Source organism: Mus musculus, chromosome 4 (assembly GCF_000001635.26).
Source record: "Mus musculus strain C57BL/6J chromosome 4, GRCm38.p6 C57BL/6J".
NCBI classification, from domain to species: Eukaryota; Metazoa; Chordata; class Mammalia; order Rodentia; family Muridae; genus Mus; species Mus musculus.
In genome coordinates this window covers 99,057,619-99,084,304 of record NC_000070.6, presented here as the reverse complement: position 1 = coordinate 99,084,304, position 26,686 = coordinate 99,057,619, and the positions used below count along the sequence as shown (strand labels likewise).

Sequence of the window (26,686 nt, the reverse complement as noted above, 5' to 3'; positions counted from 1 at the left end):
CCAACTCTAACAAGAATAGAGAGAGGAAAGGGAAGCCATAAGAGAGAGCAACAAGGGAAAGGAGGCAGTTTTGCCTGGACAGTTTTGCAGAGACAGGTTGAAGAGAGAACAAGATAGACACAGTAAAGACAGAACAAGCCAGAGAATGAGAAGGAGCCAGAAGATTGGAACAGATTGCTAGAGTTAGTAGGAGGCCACGCAGAGTAACTCAGTGAGAAACAGAGAGAAGCCAGATTGAAGTCAGCTTGGAGAGGAGTTTTGAGCAGAGTGGGTGAGTTGAACCAGTCAGCCAGAAAGAACTAGAAAAGGGTGAGCTTATTCAGCTTGAGTCTCAGAGCCTGAAAACGTTCTAGGCCTAGATTAGATCGTACAGAAGCTAGAAGCTTCCTGACTAGGCTTGGGTTAGCAGGCAGGGGCAGCAAACCTCTGAGATGACAATTACATCAGGCGAATTACGTGCATCATGCATACATGTCTTAATCTATAAGGTTAGAATCTTCAAGTATGTCTTTTTGCTTCCTTTTATATGGCTTCTTCCCCAGCGTACACAGCCCAGATCACCCTTGTCTCCTTAATGAACATTGATGACTGTGTGTAGGGAATACCATATCATGCAGGACAGTGTCTCCATCTTGGGCCTTTTAACCATGTGCAAAGACTCTCCCTCTACTTTATTTCCATTACATTAGCATGTGCAGTGGCCATGGGTCAGGGTGTGGAGCGTTTTGGGAGCTTTACCTGCCACAGTCTGGTCACAGTATTTGCTAGAATGATCCCCAGTAACAACAGATAAAATGAAGGCAGCTTTTAGAAACTTAGCAATAGAAATTCCAAAGAAAGTAATAATCATTCTAAGTGAGTACACAGAATCCATGAAGTGTAACGAGATTGCTAATCACTAGTTTGTTTTTAATGTGAGAATTATGGGGAGAGTCTGTACGTGAGGGTTTCGAGTGTGAGGAAGGCATCGGGAGCTTAAGGCTGGGTGCTGAGTCTTAGGATCAGCATGTCTGCTGACACTTTCCAGAGAACTCGGCTAAAAACATGTTCACTGTCTTCCTTTGCCTAGAAGTTGTCAGGTTCTTCATCTACCTCTTCCTTTGCAAACCCCTCTCTGCTAAGGTGCCCCTTACCGAAGCAGTCGATCCTGTGGACTTGGAAGATTACCTCGTCACTCACCCGTTGTCTGGGGATTCCGGGCCTTTGCGGGATTTGGTTGAATTTCCTCCAGATGATATTGAAGTTGTGTATAGTCCTAGGGACTGCAGGACCCTTGTTTCAGCTGTGCCTGAAGAAAGGTAAGGAGACATTCACCATGTTTTAGCTTCAGTGTAACTATAGGAAGATGATTTTCATTACTTTACTTAAGCCGTATGTTTATGGTATTTCTTATTATATAAAAAAGAAACACTACAAAATGTTCATTAAATTCATTGTGGTATTCTTCCCTTGGACCTTTTGGATCCTTCTAATAATAATAACTCTGGGTACATTCTACTTTTCTGCCTGAATTATAAGTATATTTTGTTGTGTTTTAAACAGTGAAATGGACCCACATGTTAGAGATTGTATAAGAAGTTACACAGAAGACTGGGCAGTTGTGGTCAGAAAGTAAGTCTCTTGTTTACTATGATAATGTACAGTCCTGAGCAGAGGCTGAGAGACGACTCAGTAGTTATGAACACTTGCTGCTGTTGTAGGAGACACAAGTTTGGTTCCTGGCACCCATGACACAACTATCTGGAATTCCAATTTCAGGGTATTCCATGGCCTCTTTTGCCAATTACAGACACAAGGCATACACATTATTACACACATTCAGGCCAGCACTCATACACATAAAATGAAATAGATAAACCTTAAAAAAATAATGACTTAGTGGAAGTTTTAAATGTTATTAAGTAAGTTAGATTTTGTAACAATTGTGAGACTTATTAAACAGAGCTGTCAGAGCAGAAGGACATTTCCCAGGGACGTATTACTTTGTGAAGTTCCCTATGTTTTCTTTATAAAATATTAAGCTTGAAGGAATATTGCTCCTATATTGTTATGAACTGATAGAATGTAATGATGATATTCTGTAGTCTAATTCTCTTAGGAAATCGTGATGGATATTGTTGAATTGTTTTTTCAAAAAAAATTGCAGTTTTGTAAAACTTGCATAGCTAACTTAAATTTAACAGCCAGCTTTCAGATACAGGTATTTGAAAGTCTTTTTTTTTTTTAAAGGCGTTCTCGTGTTCTTCTGTTAAGCCTCGAATTTGTGATCCTCCTGTCTCTGCCCTCAGTGATGAGATTTCATGTGTGTGCCACCACAACCATATTCTCTGCTATTTTTTTTTTAAAACTGTCTTAATACTTATAAGTCCTGGACCTTTATATTTATCCAGTTAGGTACCTGTTTGTAGAAAATAATCTTTCCTATGCCATAGTTAATAATTTTCTAGCAGTATTTTTGAAATATTAAGTGATATGAAAAAATAAAATGCAACTATTTTTCATTAGTAATTCACATAATGAAGAAGGGTCTTCATTCTAGAACATTTAACCATGGCTTTCTAAATGAGATGTAAGAACAAGTAGTGATTAGTTTGGTTATAACGTAATTTTCACTGATGGAATAATCTGTGCTAAATATTACTAACATAAGTGATGTGGGGCTGGAGAGGAGGCTCTAGTTTAGAGCACTGGCTATTCTTGCAGAGGACCTGGGTTTGGTTCCTAGCTACACTGGCATCTAACAGCCATCTCTACCTCCTGATCCAGGTATCTGACATCCTCTTCTGTGAGCAGTGCATGCACATGGTGCACAGAGTTCCATGCAGGCATATGCATAAACAAATATAAATAAATGTAAAGATTGTTGTGTCCATTGCTTATAGTTTTGCCCTCTTGGCTGCTGTCCTATCTTGTTAGGCTTAAGGCTGTGTTAAGTCTCAGTGTGCAGGAGAACCCTGATAACCTTGTTAGTTTAAGTGTGACCTGTTGTAGGACACTTTACTGCTCTTTATATAGGACGCTTGTAAACACAGAATTTTTGCAACTGTTCTAATAGCCAGATTTGTTACATTGCTAGAGAAATGTAATTCTTCTTGTCAGATAATTGGAAAACCTTTTACTTCTATGCATATGGGTTGGAAACCTATAATCAAAAATATTAATAAAGGTATTAGTTGTGGGAGGGGAGAGATACTGACTGATTGATTATTAGTTATTTTAGAATTGTGATGACTCATCACTGGTTGAGGCATAATGGAGGGGAATTAACATTAATTGCTAACTATCATGTGCTAGGTAGTTTATTGAGTACTTAATGCTTAAATAGCTTTTATGGTTTCAACAGATAAGGTACCTCAGACTCAAAGCAGTTAAGTATTAATTTCTCTGAGGTTCCCACACACCAAAAAGTGAGGTGACCAGGATTAGAAGCTAGGACAGCAGACTCTAAAGCTTATAATTTTTCTGTTACACTGAATATTGTTACCTTCTTTGATAAATGGGAGACAAAAAGGTGGACTAGAAGATGTTGGTCTCTGTGAAAAATAGAAGAGGTGTGTTGTTAAAACATTGGAAAACTATGATGCAGTATTCTTGGTTACTAGGTTGTTATATGTTGTTACAAAAGAAAGTATGTTATATTAATTTAGAAGTTCTCAACCTCTCCATATGTGTGTGTAAGCATTATATATATGTAGATTTTATTGCTTTTCATTTTATGTTGTGAGTATAAATTGAGAGGTTTCATACAATAATGAGTTGCTACGAAAGTTAAAAGATTCCTGGCTTGCTAGACATAGTGGCACACGCCTTTAATCTCAGCACTCAGGAGACAGAGGCAGGTGGATTTCTGTGAGTTCTAGTCTAGCCTGGTCTGTAGAGTGAGTTCTAGGACAGAGTTACATAGTGAGATCATGTCTCAAAAATAAAACAACCCAGTACAGGGGAATGCCAGGGCCAAAAAAAATGGGAATGAGTGGGTAGGGAAGTGGGGGGGGGGGTTATGGGGGACTTTTGGGATAGCATTGGAAATGTAATTGAGGAAAATATGTAATAAAATAAAATAAAATAAAACAAAACATAGATTCAGTGCTTATATTATATACTGTTTACATTATTAACATTTTATATTATTATTAAAAATCATTCTTTTTTACTTAGATTTTTTTAAACCTTGGTTTCCTGGTTGTTTCTGTTGTTTGTTTGTTTGGTTTTAACTGACTGACTTTCTGAATAAAATCATTGGCATGAGGGGGAAGAAAAATAGGATTTACTTTCAGAAGTGGATAATCCTCTTTATTTAGATCAAAGGAGCATTGGATGAACAGTTTCTTAAATCCTGGGTTAGCACTGAGAACTGCTAGGATAGATCCCAGTCATGTTTGTGTGAAGAAATCATTATATATATGATTATGCTCAGCATGAGAGATTTTCAGAAATTGATATTATTTTTAATAGATACCATAAACTGGGAACAGGATTTAACCCCAACACATTGGATAAGCAGAAAGAAAGGCAAAAAGGACTGCCCAGACAAGTCTTTGAATCTGATGAAGCTCCCGATGGCAGCAGCTACCAGGATGAGCAAGTAATGCTTGTATTGTTAAGTGACTATAAGAGAGTAGTTTTAGTTAACTAATAATTCATATGTACAACTTAACTTTTTTCATGACAGGATGATCTTAAAAGACGTTCGATGTCAATAGATGATACTCCAAGGGGTAGCTGGGCCTGCAGTATCTTTGACTTAAAAAATTCACTTCCTGATGCCTTGCTTCCTAATTTACTTGATCGAACTCCAAATGAAGAAATAGACCATCAGAATGATGACCAAAGGAAATCAAACCGCCACAAGGAACTGTTTGCTTTGCATCCATCACCAGATGAGGTATGGACTTTGCATGGAAAGAAGCAAAGGTGGCCAGGCGTGGTGCTGCATGCCTGTCATCTGAGCTACTTGGAAAGCTGAGGCAGGAGGATCACAAGTTTAAGGACTGCTTGGGTACCTTAATGAAGTGAAGTGGGCAGGAGTGTGGCTCAGTGGCAGAGCACTTCCTACCGTGTGCAGGGCTGTGGACCTCTTTGGGAAGTATGATTTGTATGTGGTCTTACTACGACATTGGGAACAGCTATGGGGTTTAGGAATTACATATGCTCTCAATCCTGGGGATTCACTGATGAGGAACGTCTGTGACTGAGTATACATGCTATGTAATGGCTTCCATTTATAGACAGATATGATGTTCTTTCCTGTGTCTAACTGTGAAGACCAGAAACACTAGAATGCTTAAAGTCTTAAAAACAAAACACAGGCTATGCTAAGTAGCCACTGCGCTGTTGTTTTCTCACTCTGCAGGAAGAACCAATCGAAAGGCTCAGTGTTCCTGATGTGCCCAAAGAGCATTTCGGACAAAGACTTCTTGTGAAATGTTTATCACTCAAGTGAGTATTTCTTTTATCATTTCTGCTACCTGGGCTAATGCTTTGATTCCTGGTATAACAAACTTTAGACTTGATGCTTGTGTATTTGTCCTTACAAGAATAGTTTTGTCTTTTTCCTTTTGAGATTATTATTTTTTAAGATTTTACATATTTATTTTTATTTTTAGAAAAATGTTTATTTATAGTTAATGCTTCCCACATAATACTTCCAACTACGAACAACTATTCAGAAAAGAAGAAAATGCACATAAGTAAGAGACTACTATATTATTATTTGGCTTATAAAACTGAAATAGCAACCAGGATGTAATATATGTCTGTAATCCCTCATTCAGTAGGCTGCAGATGAGGAACACGGGTTGAGGCCACTTGGGTTGAATAAGAGACAAGACTCTTTGTTTCTCTCTCAATAAACCATTTATTTATATATTTAGGTTTTTGTAGTGGTAAATTCTTCCTGGCTGGGGTGGTGTGATTCCAGACACCCCAATGCTCTGGAGTCCCCACATAAAAGGCACAAATGTACAGCCTTATTTTTAATATACCCTAAGCTAGCTCAATGGTTGGGCACTTCCAAACCTCCTCACAGCTAGCACACACTCCCCTCCAGTATACCTGAGTTAACACTTTCTAATCTGTATTTTATCTTTGCTGCCCTGCTTCCTTCTGGGTAGCCCTCCCATGGGGCCACTTCCCCTTTGCACCTACAGTTCAGCCGGCTCACCCACCTGCTCCTTTACTGCTTGGTCCATCCTATGGAAGTCCTACCTCTGTCCGCCTGCTCAGCCATTGGTTGCCGGCTCTTTATTGACCAGTCAGAAAAATCAACTGTTGGCAGGGACCCACAGCAAACTGAATTCCCCTGTAAGCACAAATCAAAGACCCAACAAGGTTTTAAGGACTTTCACTGTATCCTTAAAGTTTCTTTTCTAAAGTAATTCTAGCTTAAGAAAGCTTTTGTGTAATGAGGACATAAAAAGATTAACAGTATATACATGCTTCTTGCCAGAAACTATAATCGCCCTATTTCTTCTCTGCATTTATCTTGAGCCTTGAGGAGAGGACTTTAATAAACATATCCAACCTTTGGAAGAGCAGTCGATGCTCTTAACCACTGAGCCATTTCTCTAGCTATTTCTCTAGCATGGCCATTGTTTTTGATGGGGAGTTTTGAAGACAAAACTTTTTCTTTTAGAAAAAATTTTGTTGTTGTTGTTGTTTTGAGACAGGGTCTCCTTTTGCATCTCTCACTGACCTGGAATAGAACAGGTTCTTAACCTGACCTCTTAACTCAGCGATCCTCCTACCTTGTGAGTGTTGTTGGGATTAAAGATGCACGCCACTATGTCCCCCAATAAATATTTTTTTCTATAAATAGTGTATTAGTTAGGATTTTACTGCTGTGAACAGACACCATGACCAAGCAAGTCTTACAAAGGACAACATTTAATTGGGGCTGGCTTACAGGTTTAGAGGTTTGGTCCAGTATCATCAAGGTGGGAGCATGGCAGCATCCAGGCAGGCATGGTACAGGAGGAGCTGAGAGTTCTACATCTTCATCTGAAGGCTGCTAGGGTGAGAGTCTTAAGCCCTGGCCCACAGTGACACACCTACTCCAACAAGGCCACACCTTCCCTGGGCCAAGCATATACAAACCATCACAAAGAGCAAGTCTCTTAGTTTTGGTAGGTTTGGCTGTGTTTTAGTCTCAATGTTTTGAAGTCCATTTTCTCTTGAAGGCAGTTCAATGTCATATGTCCTGGGGTAACTTATATGCCCCTGGGGTAACTCATACGCCTTGGAGTGACTCATATGCCTCTCAGGTAGCTCATATGCCCCAGGGGTAAGTTACACACATGTGTGCAGGTTTTCCTTGTGTTTTCTCTCACTTCTTGCTGTCTTTGGAGTAATTTTATATGACAAACAGTATTCTTTATTTTACAAATGAGGAAGTGTGAATTAAAGAGGATTAGTAGAAATTCTGCTTAATAATGCTCAGTGAGTAATTGAAGAAGAAACTCTGTTCTTCCCATTATTGGGTATTCTTGTAGTAAGTTTATTATAAGTGCAAACTGAAGAAGAAAAACTTGAATTTGTAGCTCAGCCAGATAGATTACTTTGTGTATAAATATGACAGTTTTCTTTCTTGGAAAGCCAAAGCTTTATGCATTTAGTTAAATTTGTGTAGAAATCTATTAGATAAATTGAATAGACTTTTCTACATATCTGGACATCTATATTATATTACAGCCTTTTATAGCAGCCATTTTGATACAGGTTACATACACACATTTATTTATATCCTTCCATTATTTGTTGACACAGAATTTCATCTTTTCTAGTCTAAAACTTACTGTGTAGTTGAGGACGGCCTTGAGTTTTCTGATTCTTCTTCCTTCTGGTGCTTGGATCCCTGGGGTGCATCACTTCACCTGCTTTGTGCAGTTCTGAGGGGGGACCTAGAGCTCTGCACATGCCAGGCAAGCACTCTACCGACAGAACCACACCCCAGCTCCACTTTATCCTTTTGAAATGTACAAATGAGAAGTGTATATTCTTAGCATTGTGCAGGTATTATTGTCTCTGATTCTGGAGCGTTTCTCTCTCATACCTACATTTGCCTATTGGCCCACTGTATTAGACTGTCACACGGTCTGTTGACTTCATAGAGATGGAGTTCTGAGTTTTGGAAGCGGGAAGTCAAAGATCAAGATGCAGGTGATTTGTTTTCTAGCAAGTTTTTCCTTCTGACTTGGATAATAGCTGATTTCTTCCTGTTTGCATGCATGTCTTTCCACTGCGTGTGCACAAGAAAAGTCTGTGATGTCTTCTTTGTACTTCTCTGTGTGTGCACAGAATGAGAAAAAGAAATCAAAAGGCAAGGAAAGGACATGCACGTCCTAGGTATGGTGGAGGGGAAGTTTATTATAGATATGTGGGAGAGCATGGCCAGAGGCAGACACATTTGAGAGAGTCCAGAGTGGTCATGACCCTGAGCCATATGGGGAGAAGGAAGGCGGAAGGGAGAGAGGAGAGCCAACCAAGTACAGCAGCTTGGAGGCCAGAGTACAAACGAGCAAAGAGAGAGAGGGCAAGTAACGAGATGCCTGGATTGTATAGGGAAGAACCTTTGGGGGAAGGGCAGCCCAGGGTAGTCACCTCCTGTTCTTTCTTCTCTCTAGCCCCTGCCAACACTAGCTTGTTTTCTGTTTCTGTCTGTTCATCTGTCTGCTTATTTCTTGTAAATATAATTATAAACTATATGGATAAGTTTTAGAGTGGCTTCTTTACACAACATGTTTTTATGGCTTATCAATGTTCTAGCATATATCAAAGTTTATTACTATATACAGCCAAGTGATATTCCACCGAATTGGTATGTTACTTCTTAAAGTGTTGGTCAGTTGATGAGCATATGGGGGTACTTCTACTTTAAAAAAAAAAGAACAGCTTTATTTGATTCAATTTCCATATCATATAGTTATCCGTTGTATAGCCAGTATACAATTTACTAATGAATTTGCCCATTGAACAATTCAGTGTGTTTTGTTATCGTGACAGGCATATGCAACTTTTCTCAATGGCCATTAGAGCACTTCGTCACCCCTGTCCCTGTGTCTCCTGACTCTGCTCCACCTGTGTGTGCATGTGATAAAAGGAAGCTTTACTTAGATTTATGAAAAATTATTTATAGGCCATTAGCAGACTTCAATCTGAAACAGAACAGTGAAGTTTCTATCTTTGTGTACAGACGTCTGCTTTAACACAGCATAACAAGCACCATCCCCAAACAAAGATATTTCTTCCCTCTCTGATTGCTTCCTGTCTTTCTACTTCCTTCTTTTCCTTTCCTTTCCTTTGGCTTTGTACTGGTCTCCCCTTCCCTCTCTCTCTCTCCTCCTTTCTGGTACTGGAGATTGAGCCTTGGGCCTCACGCATGGCAGGCGCATTCTGTACAACTGAGCTGCTCCAGTGGCCTGCGCCAGGACACGTGCTTCATCATCCAGTCACAAGTGTAAAGACAACACATAGGAGGGATAGAAAGTATGAACTACACTTACACTTGACAGTGTATTGATACATCCAGTGGAGTAGTGGGTCCCAGTGCCTTGGAGGGTCAACGGCCCTTTCACAGGGGTTACCTACAGTCATTAGAAAACACAGATAAAATTACATTACTTTTGATAACAGTAGCAAATAGTTATGAAGTAGAAAATAATTTCATGGTTGGGGTCACCACAACTTGAGGAACTGTTTTAAAGGGTCACAGCATTAGGAAGGTTGAAAGCCACTGCCCTAGAGGATATTCATATGGTTAATAAATATGTGAAAGGTGTATATGGAAAAATGTATTGCAGTGTCACTGACACGCCAGTTAAGGGCTGACAAGCACTTAAAAGGATCGCCGAGATCATTCTCTGCTTAGCGTCTGTTTGCTGTGCTAGGGAAGCATTAGCTGGAAGTTAAGGGAGAAGAATGAAGTCCTGTGCAGTACTCATTTCTCTCTCGGAGGCCACAGAACCTCTGTCAAGGCCTCTCTCCTGTCTCTTGCTTACCACTTCCTCAGTCTTGAGTTGGTGATTCCCACTGTTGCCTGTCTGAGCATATGCACCGCTGTTTTCAGATTCTGTGCAAATCCTCTTGAATGGCTCTTCATGTGAGCATGTCTCTTCTCTGAGAAGGACTCTGGTCCTGACTTACAACTGGAAACAAGTGCTGTGGAGCAAGTTATTGTCCCTCCATAGCACTGAGCACTGTTTCCCTGGCAGTTGTTGTAGTTGGGGCTGTCCTGGACATGGTAGGATGCTCAGCCACATTGTAGACTTCTGCTTGTCAATATGGTTATATTCCTGCAGCGGAGATAATCGAGGTCTGAAGCTTTGGCCAGGTGCAGCTGAGGCCAAGTGCAGCAGTGGGTGCAGTAGTGGGTGCAGCGTTGTCTTTGTCTGAGACTCCACTGTGCTGTCGTTTTAGTCAACTTCTTGTTACATATGCTTTGAGTCAGTAAATACATACGTTAGCTCTGGTTCTGGGAAGTGAGTTAAACATCTCAAGTACGAACTTTTAAAAGACAGTTGACACTTTCATAAAATGGGGATTGCGATGCCAGCATTAAAATGGTAAGATTAATATTTAAGATATGGAAAATTTCCCATTAAACATTGAGCTAAAAAGCAGATTACTAAATAGTATCACACTCTTTGTCTGAAGAACAATCTTCACATGTTCATTTTACCCAACAGAAGCCTGGGTAGATGAGCACTCAACCTCACCTCAGCTCTTTCTGCATGGTGCGGTTCCAAATGACTTCGCTTTTCCCTGGATATTTTAAATGTATTTAAAACTTTTGGGGTGTGGAATATTTGATTTATAATCCAGAAAAGAAGATATTTTAAAACTTTATTTCGAAGTGGACATATCTAAGTAAACAACCTAATTACAGGTTGTAACATAAATAGTGCCACAAAATGGATAGAAGATTCTGTGAGATGTTTTAGGTTTAATTATCACTGAAAAATTAAGGCGAGCTATTGTCTTAGTTAGGGTTTCCATTGCTGTGAAGAGACACCAAGGCAACTCTTATAAAGGACAACATTTAACTGGGGCTGGCTTACAGGTTCTCAGGTTCAGTCCATTATCATCATGGCAGGAACACAGCAGCATCTAGGCAGGCAAGGCACTGGAGGAGCTGAGAGTTCTACATCTTGATCTGAAGGCAGAAAGAGGACTGGTATCCTCAGGCAGCTTGGAGGCGGGTCTCAAATCCTACCCCTGCAGTGACACACTTCTCCAACATGGCCACACCAGCAAGGCCATACATCCTAATAGTGTCACTTCCTGGGCCAAGTATGTTCAAACCATGAGTCTATGGGAGCCAAGCATATTCAAACCACTGCAGTTATACAGAGAAGTGTAACTGTGGGCTGTTCACCCGTGCCCCGGTTCCCAAATAGCTACTCGGAGGCTTATCATTTATGAGTAAATGCCTAGGCCATAAGCGAGGCTTGTTCTGCAACTAGCTCGTAACTTACTGTTCTTACTCATATCACTATGTCTGCCACGTCACTAGTTACCTGTCCTCAGTTTCATACGTCCATAAGACTGAGTCCCCTGAGTCCAGGCTCTCCCCTCCTCTCCTCCCCACCCCCTCTGATTTGGACTCAGTCTGTCCATCTGTAAGGATATATACATGTGAGTACAGTGTCTGAAGAGGGAGTCAGCTCCCATGGAGCTGGAGTTATAGTACAGCTGTTAGCTGCTGCCTGATGCATTTGTCGGGAACTGAACGTGGCTTCTCTTCAAGGCCACCAGGCTTATTGATGAGCCATCGCTCTAACTCCAATCTAACTTTCATATGTATTTTAAAGTTCATTTATCCTTTTTTTTCATAAAGGTTTGAGATTGAAATTGAGCCCATTTTTGCAAGTTTGGCTTTATATGATGTCAAGGAGAAGAAAAAGGTAAGTCTCTGGGACTTGATTGCAGTCGCCATAACCGCAGGTTTCAGAGGCCTGCTTATGTGCTGTGTGTTTCATAAGGTAAACAAGGAGAGACTCCTCGAACATTAGTAACTGAAAAAGAAAACAGAAATTTCACTTTTCAAGACTAGTTAAATGTTTTCATCTTATAGAAGATACTTTAGTTAAAACCTGGTTTTTGTTTTATTGAAAAAATCCCCAACTGGTACAACCACTCTGGAAATCAGTTTGGCAGTTACTCAGAAAACTGTACGTAGTACTACCTGAGCACCAGCTATACCACTCCTGGGCATATACCCGGAAGATGCTCCAACATGTAGTAAGGACACATGCTCCACTATGTTCATAACAGCCTTATTTATAATAGCCAGAAGCTGGAAAGAACCCAGATGCCCTTCAACAGAGGAATGGATACAGAAAATGTGGGGCATTTACACAATGAAGTACTACTCAGCTATTAAAAACGATGAATTCATGAAATTCTTAGGCAAATGGATAGAACTAGAAAATATCATCCTGAGTGAGGTAACCCAATTTCGAAGGACACACATGGTATGCACTCACTCATAAGTGGCTATTAGCCTAAAAGTTCCAAATAGCCAGGATACAATTCACAGACCACATGAAGCTCAAGAAGAAGGAAGACCACAGTGTGGGTGCTTCTGTCCTTCTTAGATGGAGAACAAAATACTCAAAGGAGCAAATATGGAGATAAAGTGTAGAGCAGAGACTAAAGAAAAGGACACCCAGAGACTGTCCCACCTGGGGATTCATCCCATATACAGTTACCAAACCCAGATGCTATTGTGGATGCCAAGAAGTGCATGCTGAAAGGAGCCTGATATGGCTGTTTCCTGAGAGGCCCTGCCAGAGCCTTACAAATACAGAGGTGGATGTTCATATCCAACCATTGAACTGAGCACGGGATCCCCAATAGAGGAGTTAAGAGAAGGTACTGAAGGAGTTGAAGGTTTATGGAACCCCATAGGAAGTACAACAATATCAACCAACCAGACACCCCCAGAACTTCCAGGGACTAAGCCATCAACAAAGGAGTACACATGGCTCCAGCTGCATATGTAGCAGAGGATGGCCTTGTCATGCATCAATGGGAGGAGAGGTCCTTGGTCCTGTGAAGGAAGCGGGAGGTGGGAGTGGGTGGGTGGGTAGAGCACCCTCATAGAAGCAGTGGGAGGGAGGATGGGACAGGGGGTTTCTGGGAGGGAGGCAAATCCAGAAAGGGGATAACATTGGAAATGCAAATAAAGAAAATATCCAATAAAAACGAAAAGGCAAAAGGGAAAAAAAGAAAACATCAGAAATAAAATTTAAAAATAAATATGACTTCATAGTTAAGATAGAAAAAAGAAAGAAGTCTCCAAAGCAAATGGCAGAAGCAATTCTTAAGCAGTGGATATGCTAATGCAGGAAAGGGCATTGTACAGAGCAGTATGTGAGAAAACAAACATGGTGATCGCTGACGTTTATTGATACAGTTTGGAACCTCTGATAGCCAATGCTGTTTTACTTATGTTTAGGTGGTGAGACTGAAGGAGTGAGCCTAGCTTTACTGTGCTGTTCTTATTACGCTTTGGAGTTTTCAGCGGACGTCATCAGACAGATTTCTTCTTGTTTGTTTGCTTTCTTCTCCCTCTCCTTCACACCCCCCCCCCTCCACTTCTTTCTATAGAGTGAGGGACAGAGTCTAGGGCTCTGAGCATTCGAGCCTGGGGTCCAGCACTCAGCCGCATCTCCGAGAGCCCAGCATTTCTTACTTTAACACACTAAGTCATCCTGTGGTAGAAACTTGAAAGTGCCTTCATTATCAGCGCATGACCTGGGATGGATTTCTTCAGGAGAATGTGCTCATTGTTGTAGATATGTAGATTGTCTCAGTGAAATACATAATCAATTATGAATTTTAATAAAGTGTTTTAGACTGTTTTATTATCTAATATTTTAAAGACTGAATATATGTATATGTATATATATATATGATTTTTGTGCATGTTAAATTTTGTATTGATGTGAAAATTTAATGTCTGAATGTATTTTTCAGATTTCCGAGAATTTTTATTTCGACCTTAATTCAGAGCAGATGAAGGGACTGTTACGACCGCATGTGCCCCCTGCTGCCATCACCACTCTGGCAAGATCAGCCATTTTTTCTATAACTTATCCTTCCCAAGATGTCTTTCTTGTGATAAAGGTGAGAATATCTTTAGTGTGTGTTGATTGTTTGGTGTCTGCTCCTGTCTTTGTCAGCACTGCAAACTTGTAAGGACAAAGCCTTTCTTGGTTTTGTGTTTAATACTTTACCGTACCACATTGGACATAGCTATAGTTACAACTTAACTTTTCCTGAATGGAAAGCAGTATTGATTATGTTTCTTCAACCAATAGTGGGTTTATCTTAAGGGACTGCCTCACTTGATTGTGGGAGCTGACAGTTGCCCTGATTTTTAGGGCAAACTGGTAAGAGCTAGATGTTATTGTAGTCGTGAGACCAGAGTTCACACGATAATAGACTGGAGACTCAGACCTGGTTTCTGCTATGGTTTCCTTCAGGAAACCTCAGTCTTGTTCATAAAGCCCTTAGCTGATTGCATGAGGCCTACCCCCAAAGTAGAGACTGATCAACCCTCCTCAAGGACTACCGTTTTAATTGTAAATAATCTCTAAAAAATATTTTCACAGCAACATTTACAGGAATGTTTGACCATATAACTGAGGACCCAGATCTATGTAAAGTAACCCTCATAGTTACTATATAGCATTTATATCAAAATGATATGACTATAAAAGCTAAACCATTGTCATAGATTGTTGACTGACAGAGTTTGACTGTCAACCAGTTGACCCCCAGAAATGCTGCCTGGCCGTAGAGGCTGGATGGTTGGAAGCTTGAGGCCAGCTGGACTACCTAGCAAGATCCTGCCTTTTAAAATGGAAACCAAAATGAAAATAACAACCACAAAACACCCCAAGCATACTCCCCAAGAAAGTAATTATAAATTCCAGCACTAGCCAGGCCTGATAATAGTGTCTATGGCTCCAGCTTGGTAGGCTGAGGCAGAAACATTGCAGGTTCAAGACTAGATTGGGTTATAGGGTGAGTTTAAGGCTAGCCTGGGCTACTTTCTCAAAATAAAAGGTAAGATGAGGGTCAGGAATAGAGTCTAGTGTTCAGTGATAGAGCAGTTGTCTAGTGTAGACTTGGGGCCCTAAGTTCAGTCCCCAGCACTGGGAGATAAATTCAGATACCCCACTGTGCTACTACTATAGACTGTGCTACTTAGACTAATCGGGACCAGCAGATGGCTCTGCTGGGTTTGATGTGCACACTGCCAATCCCAGCTACTTGAGCGAGTTCCTAGAATCCACGTGGTGGAGGAAGAGAACTGACCATGACACTGGCACGTTGTTCTCTGCCTTTCACGTGGCTGCCATGGCATGCATGTGGGGCCATCTCCTCCATAGACAAAATAAAGGTTGAAAAACAAACAACAATTTGGCTACTTAACTTTGGTTAAATTGACCTTGACTTGAGAGCAGCCTAAAATGTATTCCTTAGTCACGTTATTTATATAAAATTATTATAAAGAGGTAATGAAAATTTTAATAAGATTATAAAGTAGATTTTCATAAAATGAGTCCTTTTTACCCACAGGAATAATGCCCCAATTTGTTGGATGCATTCCTATGAATTAAGGTTAAAATTAGTTTTAGTTTCAGTTAATAGTCCTGGAGAAATTCACTTCAGAAAATCCTCTTAAATGAGGTGAGTTCTACAGGCTAGGGCAATATACACCTTTAGTCACATCTTTAGCCCCAACACAGCAGGGGCAGGTGCATCTGAGAGTTGTGAGGTTAGCCCAGTCTACATAGTAAGTTCCAGGATAGCAAGGACTACATGTTGAGACTCTGCCTTCAAATACCCAAAATGTTAATATTATTATTATGATTTAAGCTATAATATATTAATAAATAGAAGAATCATATAGATTATTATTTTAAAAAATATATATATATAAAAATAAGGAATATAGTTAATTTTTACACTTGGAGAATGGCAAGTTATTATAAGCTAGATCATTTTGAAAGAAATGAGCCTATATGGCAAAGATGTATGGAATATAGGCTGCTGGGAAATGAAATGATTTAGTTGTCATAATGGGAATAAGTGCCTTTTGAGATTAGGAATAAAAAATACTGAATATAAGTATTCCGTATAAAGAAATAATTAGATCATGCTAAACTTGAACGATGCAATATCATAATTTGAAAAATTATGTTATGTAACAAATGTGAGATTATTTAGTGAAAAATAGATAAATATTATAATTCATAAAGTATAAGCTAATGTATGTGTATGTATACATACACATATACATGCCATTTCAAACCTCTGCTGTTACATTTTAAAGAGAATTAATTTTGGAGATTTTCTCTAGTCATGATCTCTCCCTCTCTCTCCCTCTTTTTCTCTCTCCCTTCTACCCCTCTCTTCCCAAGAAGAAGAATACCATTTGACCATTTGATATATAGGTTCAATATATCATTATCATTTCTTTTTTGTTTTTAAGATTTTTTAATTTCTTATGAATACAGCATTCTGTCTGCATGTATGCCTGCAGCCCAGAAGAGAGTGTCAGATCTCATTATTGGTGGTTGTGAGCAACCATGTGGTTGCTATGAATTGAATTCAGGACCTTGGGAAGAGCAGCCAGTGCTTTTAACCTCTGAGCCATCTCTCCAGCCTTATCATTTCCTGAGAGAAAATTTCCTTAGCACTTGTATTGAATACTTAGCTGCTATAAGAACAAAAGGAGGATATACCAGTGGGCTGTAATAAAAAGCCTTTGTTCATAACTCTATTACAGTGTCTATGTATTTATTTATACATCTGATTTGTGTCAGCCAATCTGGGCTATACTGTTTTCAAGTGGTTGTGTTTATGTGTATTGTAGGTTGTCTGGAATCAGTTGATTTAGCCAGAGATGGAGATGTTCTCTGTGTGTGTCATTTTTAGCAGTAAATCTTGATCTTTGTAGACTTACCAAAGAGTAGTATTTCATGGTGTGAATTATGACAACTTATCCACTATATTAGCTGGGGGCGTGTTGTTTCATTGAAGTTTGTGTATTTCATTGTTAGTTCAGTGAACATTTGCAGTCTGTTAGGAAGATATCTGAACTCATTCTCTTTAGCATCTTCTGAGGAATTGAAGTGTGATATACCTAGTTGAGACTTCATTGGAGAAAACTGATTTTTTTTTTTTTTTTTTTTTTTTTTTTTTTTTGGTTTTTCGAGACAGGGTTTCTCTGTATAGCCCTGGCTGTCCTGGAACTCACTTTGTAGACCAGGCTGGCCTCGAACTCAGAGATCTGCCTGCCTCTGCCTCCCGAGTGCTGGGAACATTTCTTTACATTGTGGTTTTCCAGAGAGCGGAGGTGCTTGACTGGAACCCAGTGAACTACTTCAGCTAGGCTCCACTGCTCTAGTGCTCACAGCCTGACAGCCTGTGGCCCTCAGACCAAATCATGAATCTGTGGCTGCCTTCTAGATTTAACTGCAGCCTTTGTCTTCATTCAAGGCCTCAGTTCTCTTGATTCGTGTTCAGTCTCATATCTGAAGTGATGTCTTGTTTGCTTTTCCTCAAGCTTCGGATTTCTCTTGAGATTTCTTTTGAAATTTATGATGAATTGTGCTATTTCTGTCAAAATCATTGGAATTTTGATAAGAATTTTATTAATTGTGCATGTCTTGGGCAATATTGGATTCCTAATTCTATTAGATCTTTTACTTCTTGAATTTGGAATATCATTGGAATTTTTTATGCTTTTATTTCTTTCAGGAACATTTTACTATTTTCATCGTTACAGATTTTAACTTCCTTGGTTAAGTTTATCCCTAAATATTTTATTATTTGTAATGCTGTTGTCTGTAGAGTTGCTTTCTTAATTTGCTTTTTAGAATCCTCATTGTTAGTGTGCACACTTTGTTTACTGAAACTTTGTTGTATTTGGTTTTTGGTTTTGATAGTTTTTTGCTTATTTTGTTGTTTTCGAAGCAGAATTTCACTATGTAGCCCAGGCTAGCTTAGAGTATGTTAGGCCTGAGGTGGGTGGGCCTCAACAGTTGCAGCCCTGGCTCTCATCCTCTTGAATGACTGCATAGCAGGCAATGAGTCATACTCAACAGTGGGCAGCATTTATGGTGGTATTTTTCTTTATTTGTGTGACATCTTTATAGAGTTTTCTGTATAAAAGATCTTGCTGACAAAAACAATGTTGATGATGATGTTGTTGACGATGATGATGCCAGGTGTGGCGACACACACCTTTAATCCTAACACTTGAGAGGCAGAGGCTGATGGATCTCCTAGTTTGAGGTCTGTAAAGCAAATTCCAGGAGGCCAGGGTAACACAGAGAAACCCTGTCTGAGAAAAACAACAACAATAACAACAACAACAACAAAGGTCACACTGTCAGCAGAGTTCATTTTCCTTCTTCCTTTCCGTTTTACCTGTCTGTTACTCTATTTCTTGTCTGATTGTTCTGGCTCTAAACACAGCATGGGTTTGTATAGAAAGTGCTAAACTAGGTGTTCTTTTCCTGTTCCTGATTTTAGAAGGAATGTTTTGAGCCAGTCTTGAATGTTCGCTGTGGGCTTTTCATATATAGTCTTTTCATATTGAGACAGTTTCCCTGTACTCATTTATAGTTTGTTGCTTTTCTATAGGGAAATTATTATGAATTATTTTTCCGATCCATTTTCTGCACAGAGTTGACCATTCCCCTATCCCTTGTTATTCTATTAATGTGTGATATATTTATTTTTAATATATTGAATCATCCTTGCATTTCTGACTGAGGCTTTTAGTTTTGAACCTTTGCTAAACTTTTCTGTTTTTGCCTCCGACAGTTAGAAAAAGTCCTTCAGCAAGGAGACATTGGAGAGTGTGCAGAACCATATATGATTTTCAAAGAAGCTGATGCCACCAAGGTACCATGTCAGGCCCCTCATTTTCTCATGTCACTTCTAATGTAATTTGGGAAAAATAAAAACATAAACCCTGTTTAAAAAATTTCAATGCTAATTCATTTATTTCTGTTGGTCTACTTCCTGTCATTCTGTTTCCCCATTGTCTGTGTCATTTGGCTTGTGTCATGTTCCATGTTAGTCTTAAAGATCTCTTCTGCCTGGTGGGGAGGGGCAGAGAGATAGCTTAGTGGGCAAAGGCATTTGCTTTGCAAGCCTGATGATCATAGCTTGACCCCAGACTCCAGAATGCTCTTTTCTGAGCTTAATGACACACACAATGAAACACTCCTCCCACGACACAGACCCACACACTAAGAGTACTAGCAGTGATAGTAATTAAATACAGCTTAAAAATTATTTTTGTTGGTGAGAACGAATCTAACTGAATTTAACTTATAAATAATTTTAAAGTTTTTATTTTCTCAATAGTGATATTGGTGAAACTTCCTAGCAATGATTTTTGTCATCTTGAGAGAAAAGAAAAATGGGCAAGTGTCACAGGCACTTATGTCTCAGAAGGCGTGGATTAGCAAAGGGGGATGGGCAGCCATGAGCTCCTCCCCAGCTGCCAGCTGTAAAGCACCGGGCAGTGAGTGACTTGTTAAGCCTGTTGTGCTGGAAAGGATGGAGGTAACTGAGCTAATTTTACACAGTCCATAAATTACAACAGCCATGAGGTGGGAACAAAACTGTGTTAGCATGAATTTAACTACACAACCGGTGACCAGAAAAGCATGTCAGGAGCTCAAGTGAACGAGCAGTGCTTTAAAGAAAGTTTCGAGGAAGGCTTAGTTTTTGAGGTAGTTTCAAGTAAGACTCAGTTTTTGTTCTGGAGCTCATAAAGACAAAACTTTTCCTGGATTTATCTCTCTTCTAGTTGTTCTCCTATTAATTTCTGTGTTAAAAAGACTGGCCATAATTACGTATCCTTTCCTAAAGACCACTTGTGATGTGTGCTATTGGCTCTAGCCCGCCCCCCCCCCCCCCCCCCAAGGTGAGAGAATCACAAAGAGAAACTGCACACTGCCTTCTCTGAATGTTTGCGGTGAGCGGAGATGTGGGATTGAGGAAAGTTACTGCTCCCTCCCCTGCATACATGCTAAGCCTGTGTTTTGCTGGATTTGCTAAGAATTCAGCACCTTTAGCCTGTCCTTGATATTGTGTGAAATAGCCCTTAGGTTGTGTCTTTCAAGTGTGATCATGGATCAAGTTCTGTTTTACAGAATAAGGAAAAATTGGAGAAATTGAAAAGTCAAGCTGACCAATTTTGCCAGAGACTTGGGAAATACCGCATGCCTTTTGCTTGGACTGCGATTCATTTAATGAATATTGTTAGCAGTGCTGGCAGCTTAGAAAGAGACTCCACAGAAGTCGAGATCAGTACTGGAGGTAAGAGTGCTCAGTAGACATTGTTGCGAGTAGTGATCTCTCCCCTTATAGAGGCTTGTGTCAGTTGGAAGGTTTCCTCAGGTGGCGTTGGTGCCACACAGCTATAATCTGGGTGCTTGGCTGGGTCAGCATCTGCTTCAGTCCCAGGGCAGTGCAGGCTTCATTCCTGAGGCTGTGCCACTCCCTCATCCTAAACCAAAACAAAAGAGAAAGAAAGAGGAAAAGAAATGTAAATATATTATATTTACACATTATTCAATCACTTATTTTTGCTGCAGTCTCGGAGTTCTACAGGCACCATGACAATTGATGTTTGGAACATGTTCACATCCATTAGCAATCACTCCTCTTTGTCCCCAAATTCCTAAGCCCACTTCTAAACAATCACTAATATATTTATTGCCTTTATGGATTTGTCTATTCCAGACATTTAATGTAAACAATTAAATAGTATATGGTGTTTTATGAAGCTTGTTTCATATATCATGGTGTTTTCACAGGTGTTACCTATGGGGTAGTGGCTGCTGGCATTGGATTTTCTTTTGTTGTCATGGTACTCCATTACATTTATATACTGCACTTCAATCTGATTATTATTGGTGATAGTTTGAGTTATTATGACTAATACTGCAGTGAGCAGTCATAGAGGAGTTGTTCGTCTCTGGCACCGGGAATTGAACCCATGACTTCTCATGCATGCTAAGCAAAGCACTCTACCCCTGAACTACAGCCCCAGCCTTTGTAGAAGCTGTTGCATATTGTGTGTGTGTTTTTTTCTTTTGACTATATAGCTAGAAACGAAATTGCTGCATCATGTGGTAATTCTCTAATAAAGATTCTGAGACTCTCAAACTATCTCCAGTGTGGCTGCCCTTTAAAAACTCTGACAGTCCTGTATAAAAGTTCCTGTTTCTTCTTATCTTTGCCAGTAGTGAATACTGTCTGATTTTAGTGACAGCATCCTACACTACATCCCAGTGTAGGCTAAGCAGCATCTCATTCTGGGTTGGATTTTCCTTCTCTGATAACGAATGACGCTAGGTGTCGCCTTGTGTGCTTTCGCCCTTTGTGATCCCCTTTGGAAAAATACATATCCACATACTTTGACCATTTTAAAAGCTCCTTAAAAAAAAATAACTTATCAATGCTTGACTTTTAAAGGGGGGGTTTTCACCTTCTAGTTTTTGAAGTATTATTCTTCAGTGTTTGTTTTATTATTATATAACCATTTCTACTAGTAAAATCTAATGATTGATGAATCTAGTGTAGTAATTTTAGTGCTGTGTGTTTTCCCCTTCGTTTTTATGAGAAGGCTTGTCAGTTTTTATAAACTCTGTTTACTGTATTTTTCCAGTTTCTCTTTATCTCCTCTCTCCTGCTGCCCTCTTGTAACTTTCACTTCTTTGGATGTAGTTTCTCTTTCTAAGAACAGGTTTCAGCGTATAATTGTCTTCATGACTTGGCTTTCGCAGGGTTGGCATGGAGCCATGGGTAATCATGCCCAACTTCTTTAGATTCATAGTTCCTTACAGTGTTCGATGTAATTACTCACTTGAGAGTTTGTTTTCTATATTTTAAGTTTGACTCTTGCTGTTAGCCTAGGCCAGCCTTGAATGCGCAGTTCTGTCACATTAGTCTCCCAAGCCCTGGGATTGCCAGCATGTGCCGCCAGGTCAGAGTGAATGCTTCTTCTCTTCTGGTTGGCACCTTCCCTGCAACCCTGCTGTAGCAGCCAGTCTCCCACATGTTTTGGTGTGCTACATCCCCACACATCTTATTTGTAATTTCCCTTGGGGACAACTCCTTCCTAGTAGCTTTTTAGAAGTTTGTGTGTGTGTTTCACTTCTGCATATTTGTGAATTCCCTAATTTTTTTATTGTTAATTTATAGTTTAATTTTCCAATTCTTAGCAATTATTTTCATCCTTTTGGTCTTTTCATATCTTGTCTTATGTCTTGGAGAATGACCTGTAACTGCTTGAAAATAATGTATATTCTGCTTTTCCTCAGTAGAGTATGGTCTGCTAGACCACATTGCTTGGATATTTTTAAAGTCTTCTCTTTTCTTGTTAATCTGTAATAGCATTGTTCCTTTAGTTTACAAAAATGGGAATATCTTGTATGTGTGAGGCCTTGGGTTTGCACCCCAGCTTCATAAGGAAAAGGATAAGAAGAGGAAGAGGAAGAGAGGGGAGGAGGAGGAGGAGGAAGAGGAGGAAGAGGAAGAGGAGGAGGAAGAGGAGGAGGAGGAGGATGATTCAGTCAAGACTTTGAACTTGCAACTTCTCTTTTGAATTTGTTTCAATTTGAAACAGCTAAGGCTGATTTGCATGCAGTTAATTATATTTCATAGGGCTTGCATAGTTCCCTCCAGCTGATTTACATCTTCTTTGGTTATGTGTGTAGATTATTATATGTTCAGAGACTTTGTATTGTAGAAATGACAACCAGATGATTCAGATGGAATTGCTTTCTTAAACCTTCCCCAGAAATGGATTCTTGTAGTGCACCTACAAGCTGAGCAAAATAGCTTTCCACATCAGTGAGTTATTCCTTACATTGGGAAAGCTAATTAAAAACGGTTTTACATTTTATGAAACTGACAATCGTTTTATCTCCTCTTTGGTAGAACGGAAAGGTTCTTGGTCAGAGAGGAGGAATTCTAGTCTTGTTGGCAGGCGGTCCCTGGAGAGGACGACCAGTGGGGATGATGCTTGCAACTTGACCAGCTTCCGGCCTGCCACCCTCACTGTGGCAAACTTTTTTAAGCAGGTAAAGTTTGTCATGTAGGCGTTCTGGGGCCGTGCTTGCACAAGGTTTTACTTCCTTTAAGGAGAGTGGTAACTATTCTATGCACGTCTATAATGTCAAGGACTTCTAACAAATTTAAGAATAAATAATGAATATGAGTTAAAAACAAGTAAAATGTGAACTAATTGACATTGTACCCGCTTTATCACTAATGTTATTTAAATACTCACATTCACATTTTAATGCATCAAAACTTGTCTTTCACAGCTATATCTTACCCAGTTGTAATGGTGAACTTTTAAATTTTTTTATAATTTGAAATTATGTATATGGACATGTGTAGCTGAGCACAGGTGTCTGCAGAGGCCAGAGACTCAGATTGCCTTGTAGCTACAGTTACAGATGGTTGTGAGCCGCCCAGTATGGCTCCTTTGCAAGAGTAGCGAATACTCTTAGCTGCTGAGCCATCTCTGGTACCCAGTGGACCTTTTCTTAAACACTGATGGCTTGTGAATTAGAGTGGTCATGTGCTTCCCCACCCGAAGTTTTCTGACTTTAACGGCCTTATCTATGGTTTGTGGAATAGAAACCCCATTTCTGTGCTCAAACTAAGTGCTGCTGAGGTAAATGTCTGTATCCAAGATCCTTTTATCAAAGACATTTTATTCTTGCAGATCTGTTCTGTCCACTTTAAATCAAATGAATGATTTTCACATGCCAGTGCATGGAAACCAATTTAGTAGGTAACACACAGCTTCAGAAAAAAAAATAGATCTTAAAAAAAAATCTAAAAAATAAGTGCATTTTACATATTCAGTTTAAATATTGCTTCACAGAGCCCTCATTTCTCCTGTTATTTTATATGAATGGTTTTGTATATGTATGTATACATTGGGTTTTGATGTCAAATGGGTTTTATATTGTGAATCAAGATTTAAAAATGTGTTTATTGGTCAAGCTCTGGCAGAGCCTCTCAGGACTGAAGGAGCTGAAGGGGTTTGCAAACACCTAGAAAGAACAATATGAACCAATCAGATCCCCCAAAGCTCCCAGAGACTAAACCACCAATCAAAAAGTACATATAGAGGGACCCATGGCTCCAGCTTCATATGTAGCAGAGGATTGCCTTGCCTGGCATCAATGGGAAGGGTGGCCCTTGGTCCTGTGGAGGCTCAATGACCTAGCATAGGGGAATGCTAGGGTGCTGAGGTGGGAGTGAATGGGTGAGTGGGTGGGGGAGCATCTTCATAGAAGGAGGGGGAGGGGATGGGGGCTTGTGGAGGAGAAACTGGCAAGGGGGTAACATTTGAAATGTAAATAAAGAAAATAACCAGTAAAAAATGTTTATGGCTTAGATGACCCAGAACTAATTGAAGAATGAGAAGAAAACTTTTATTAGTGTGATAGACTAGTAGGTCTACCAACCATAAATTTGGGCAGATTAAATAGAATGCTAAGAATTATCTCTGTATTCCTCCTCCTGAGGTTCTATTCTGAATGAGAAGAGGCCACCCGGACTTACTGGTGTGCTGTGCTTGAGGGGACAAGAGCAGAACGTGCTTTGCATTAGAGGGGTTCCTTGAAGTCCTGCTTGGTCAGCAGCCCTGAGAGGTGCTGGAGGGAGGTCCTGGGTGGGAGGAGTGTGCCCAGTACAGGGGCTTTGTAATGTGGGCAGCAGTGAAAACGGGAGGATGGGACTGGCCAGACACAGGCGCTGAGTTAGCACGGTGCACCCTTCCAGTGCACCCACCCGCCCACCCGCCTTTTCCCTCAGCTTCCCTGCTCGGCTGCCCTGTCAGCTTGCCTTATGTACACAGTTAGCCTTTGCTTTTGTAGTCAGGCTGCGCCATTGAACTGGCACTGTAGTTAGGTGAGCAGCCACACCGCCGCCGCCGCCGCCATCACCACCACCACCACCACCACCACCACCACTGCCGCCCACTGCGTTTCCGCTCATGCAGCTAATGCTTTCCCACATCTGCTGTTTGAAGCACGACAATTAAAATGTATGTTTTATTTTCTGTTTAGATTTATTTGTTTTACATGCATTACTGTGGTTTTATGTGCATATGTGCCTGGTGTCAGTGAAGGCCAGAGGAGGGCATCAGAGTCTCTGGAGCTGGGACTGCAGAATGCAGAAGGTCTTCAGCCACTGTGTGGGTGCTGGGAATTAGACTTGGGGCCTTTGCAAGAAAAAAAATACTCTAAACCACTGAGCCATCTTTCCAATCCCTAAGTATTAAAGTATTATGTAACTTACATAAAACATAACAGGCTGTCCGTATTAGTGGTAATATGTAATATCCTCTTATATGTGTACAATATATAATGCTTATGTAGCTTAAATATTTCTAGCTCTTCAAATATTGGCTATATCTTTATTGTGAAAACTACTTTCTTTGAGTATTTTGAAACTAAGCATCCACTATTCTGATCTGTAATCACTCTATTAGATCGACACATACAGTGGTCCAGGCTTTAGTACTAGCAGCTGGACACAGCACAAACTGCTCTTAAAACTTAAAACCACAGGGCATTGGAAAGCATTGGTGTTGACGTTCTTTATTGAAAATATTTATCCATAAATATGTATTACTTTTGTAAGTATTTTTAAATACCTAGAAAATTGTATATCACAGAAATGCAAACTAAGTAAAAGTAGAGGTTGTACTTTTACTTAACAAAGTAGACTTCATGAAGTAAATTTCTCCTAAGTAAGATTCAACCCTTCTCCCAGTTTATGAGAAATTACTATCTATAGTTGTGGTATAGTTAATCATGTAAGGTTTCAAATGCACCAACCCAAAATTATTAGAAATACACAGAGATTTTAAAACAAAAGTAAATCCATACAATAGTTATAAAGACATTTGTTCTGTAGATTAGTAAACAATTGTTTTGTTTGCTTCAGGGGTACACAGTAGTAAACAAGCCAGCGATCTGGTGGAGAGTGTCGGCTTGACCTCTCTAGTGAGTTCAGCTTGACCACACATTTGGAGGTTGGCTGGATCAGCTGATCTCGATTGGTTTCTAGGAAAACTCAGCTTTTCCATCCACTAGAGGCAGAGATTCAGGAGAGGGTAAGCCAGGTTTCATGAATTGCTTATAGGTTTCAGTTTGCATATTTGCTCAATGACAGGAGGGGCTACATAGCCAAGCACCGGGTAGGAAATTATGTCCCACCCAGTAAAAGGCACAACACAGATGGTAATCATCACTAAGGAATCGAGACTGGCAATGTAATTTAATATATTAAGTAAATAAAAGTAAGTCTAAAGAAAATCCCGAGTGTATTAATGAATAAAGATTGAATATCTGTATTCTGTGCTCAGTAAAGAGAATATATTGTTTTAGCAGCTGATGGAAAACTTGCATTCATTAGCCACATAAAGCTCCTGACTTTCTAAAAGCCACATTTTCTATGTGTGACTCGGTTAAAGGACTGTGCTAGGGGTAGTAACTCCACAGAGTCACTATTTAGACATTAAAAAAATCACTTCCCAAATAATGGTACCTAGGGATGCTGTCTCCCATGTTATGAATAAGTGTGAGCTGGCTCAAGAGTGTGAGCTCACAGAGGC

The 26,686-nt window shown here is 39.9% G+C and overlaps 1 protein-coding gene across 14 annotated transcripts in view; it reads left to right on the top strand.

Moving 5' to 3' along the window:
- Positions 1 to 26,686, top strand: part of Dock7 (dedicator of cytokinesis 7) — a 194,295-nt gene that overhangs the window by 46,649 nt on the left and 120,960 nt on the right. For 12 of the 14 annotated variants that reach the window (XR_001784187.2, XR_003954998.1, NM_026082.5 and 9 more), the window contains exons 3-12: positions 1,123 to 1,298; positions 1,543 to 1,611; positions 4,456 to 4,585; positions 4,673 to 4,885; positions 5,354 to 5,439; positions 11,834 to 11,900; positions 13,978 to 14,127; positions 18,847 to 18,927; positions 20,190 to 20,355; positions 22,984 to 23,126. Coding sequence is in view for 10 of the 14 variants with exons in the window: in NM_026082.5 (NP_080358.3) it covers positions 1,123 to 1,298; positions 1,543 to 1,611; positions 4,456 to 4,585; positions 4,673 to 4,885; positions 5,354 to 5,439; positions 11,834 to 11,900; positions 13,978 to 14,127; positions 18,847 to 18,927; positions 20,190 to 20,355; positions 22,984 to 23,126 (1,281 nt within the window). In the remaining 4 variants the exon portion in view is untranslated. Of the gene's footprint in view, positions 1 to 1,122; positions 1,299 to 1,542; positions 1,612 to 4,455; positions 4,586 to 4,672; positions 4,886 to 5,353; positions 5,440 to 11,833; positions 11,901 to 13,977; positions 14,128 to 18,846; positions 18,928 to 20,189; positions 20,356 to 22,983; positions 23,127 to 26,686 lie in introns of those variants that run through there. The other 2 variants (XM_030253721.1, XM_030253720.1) reach the window with 1 other exon arrangement.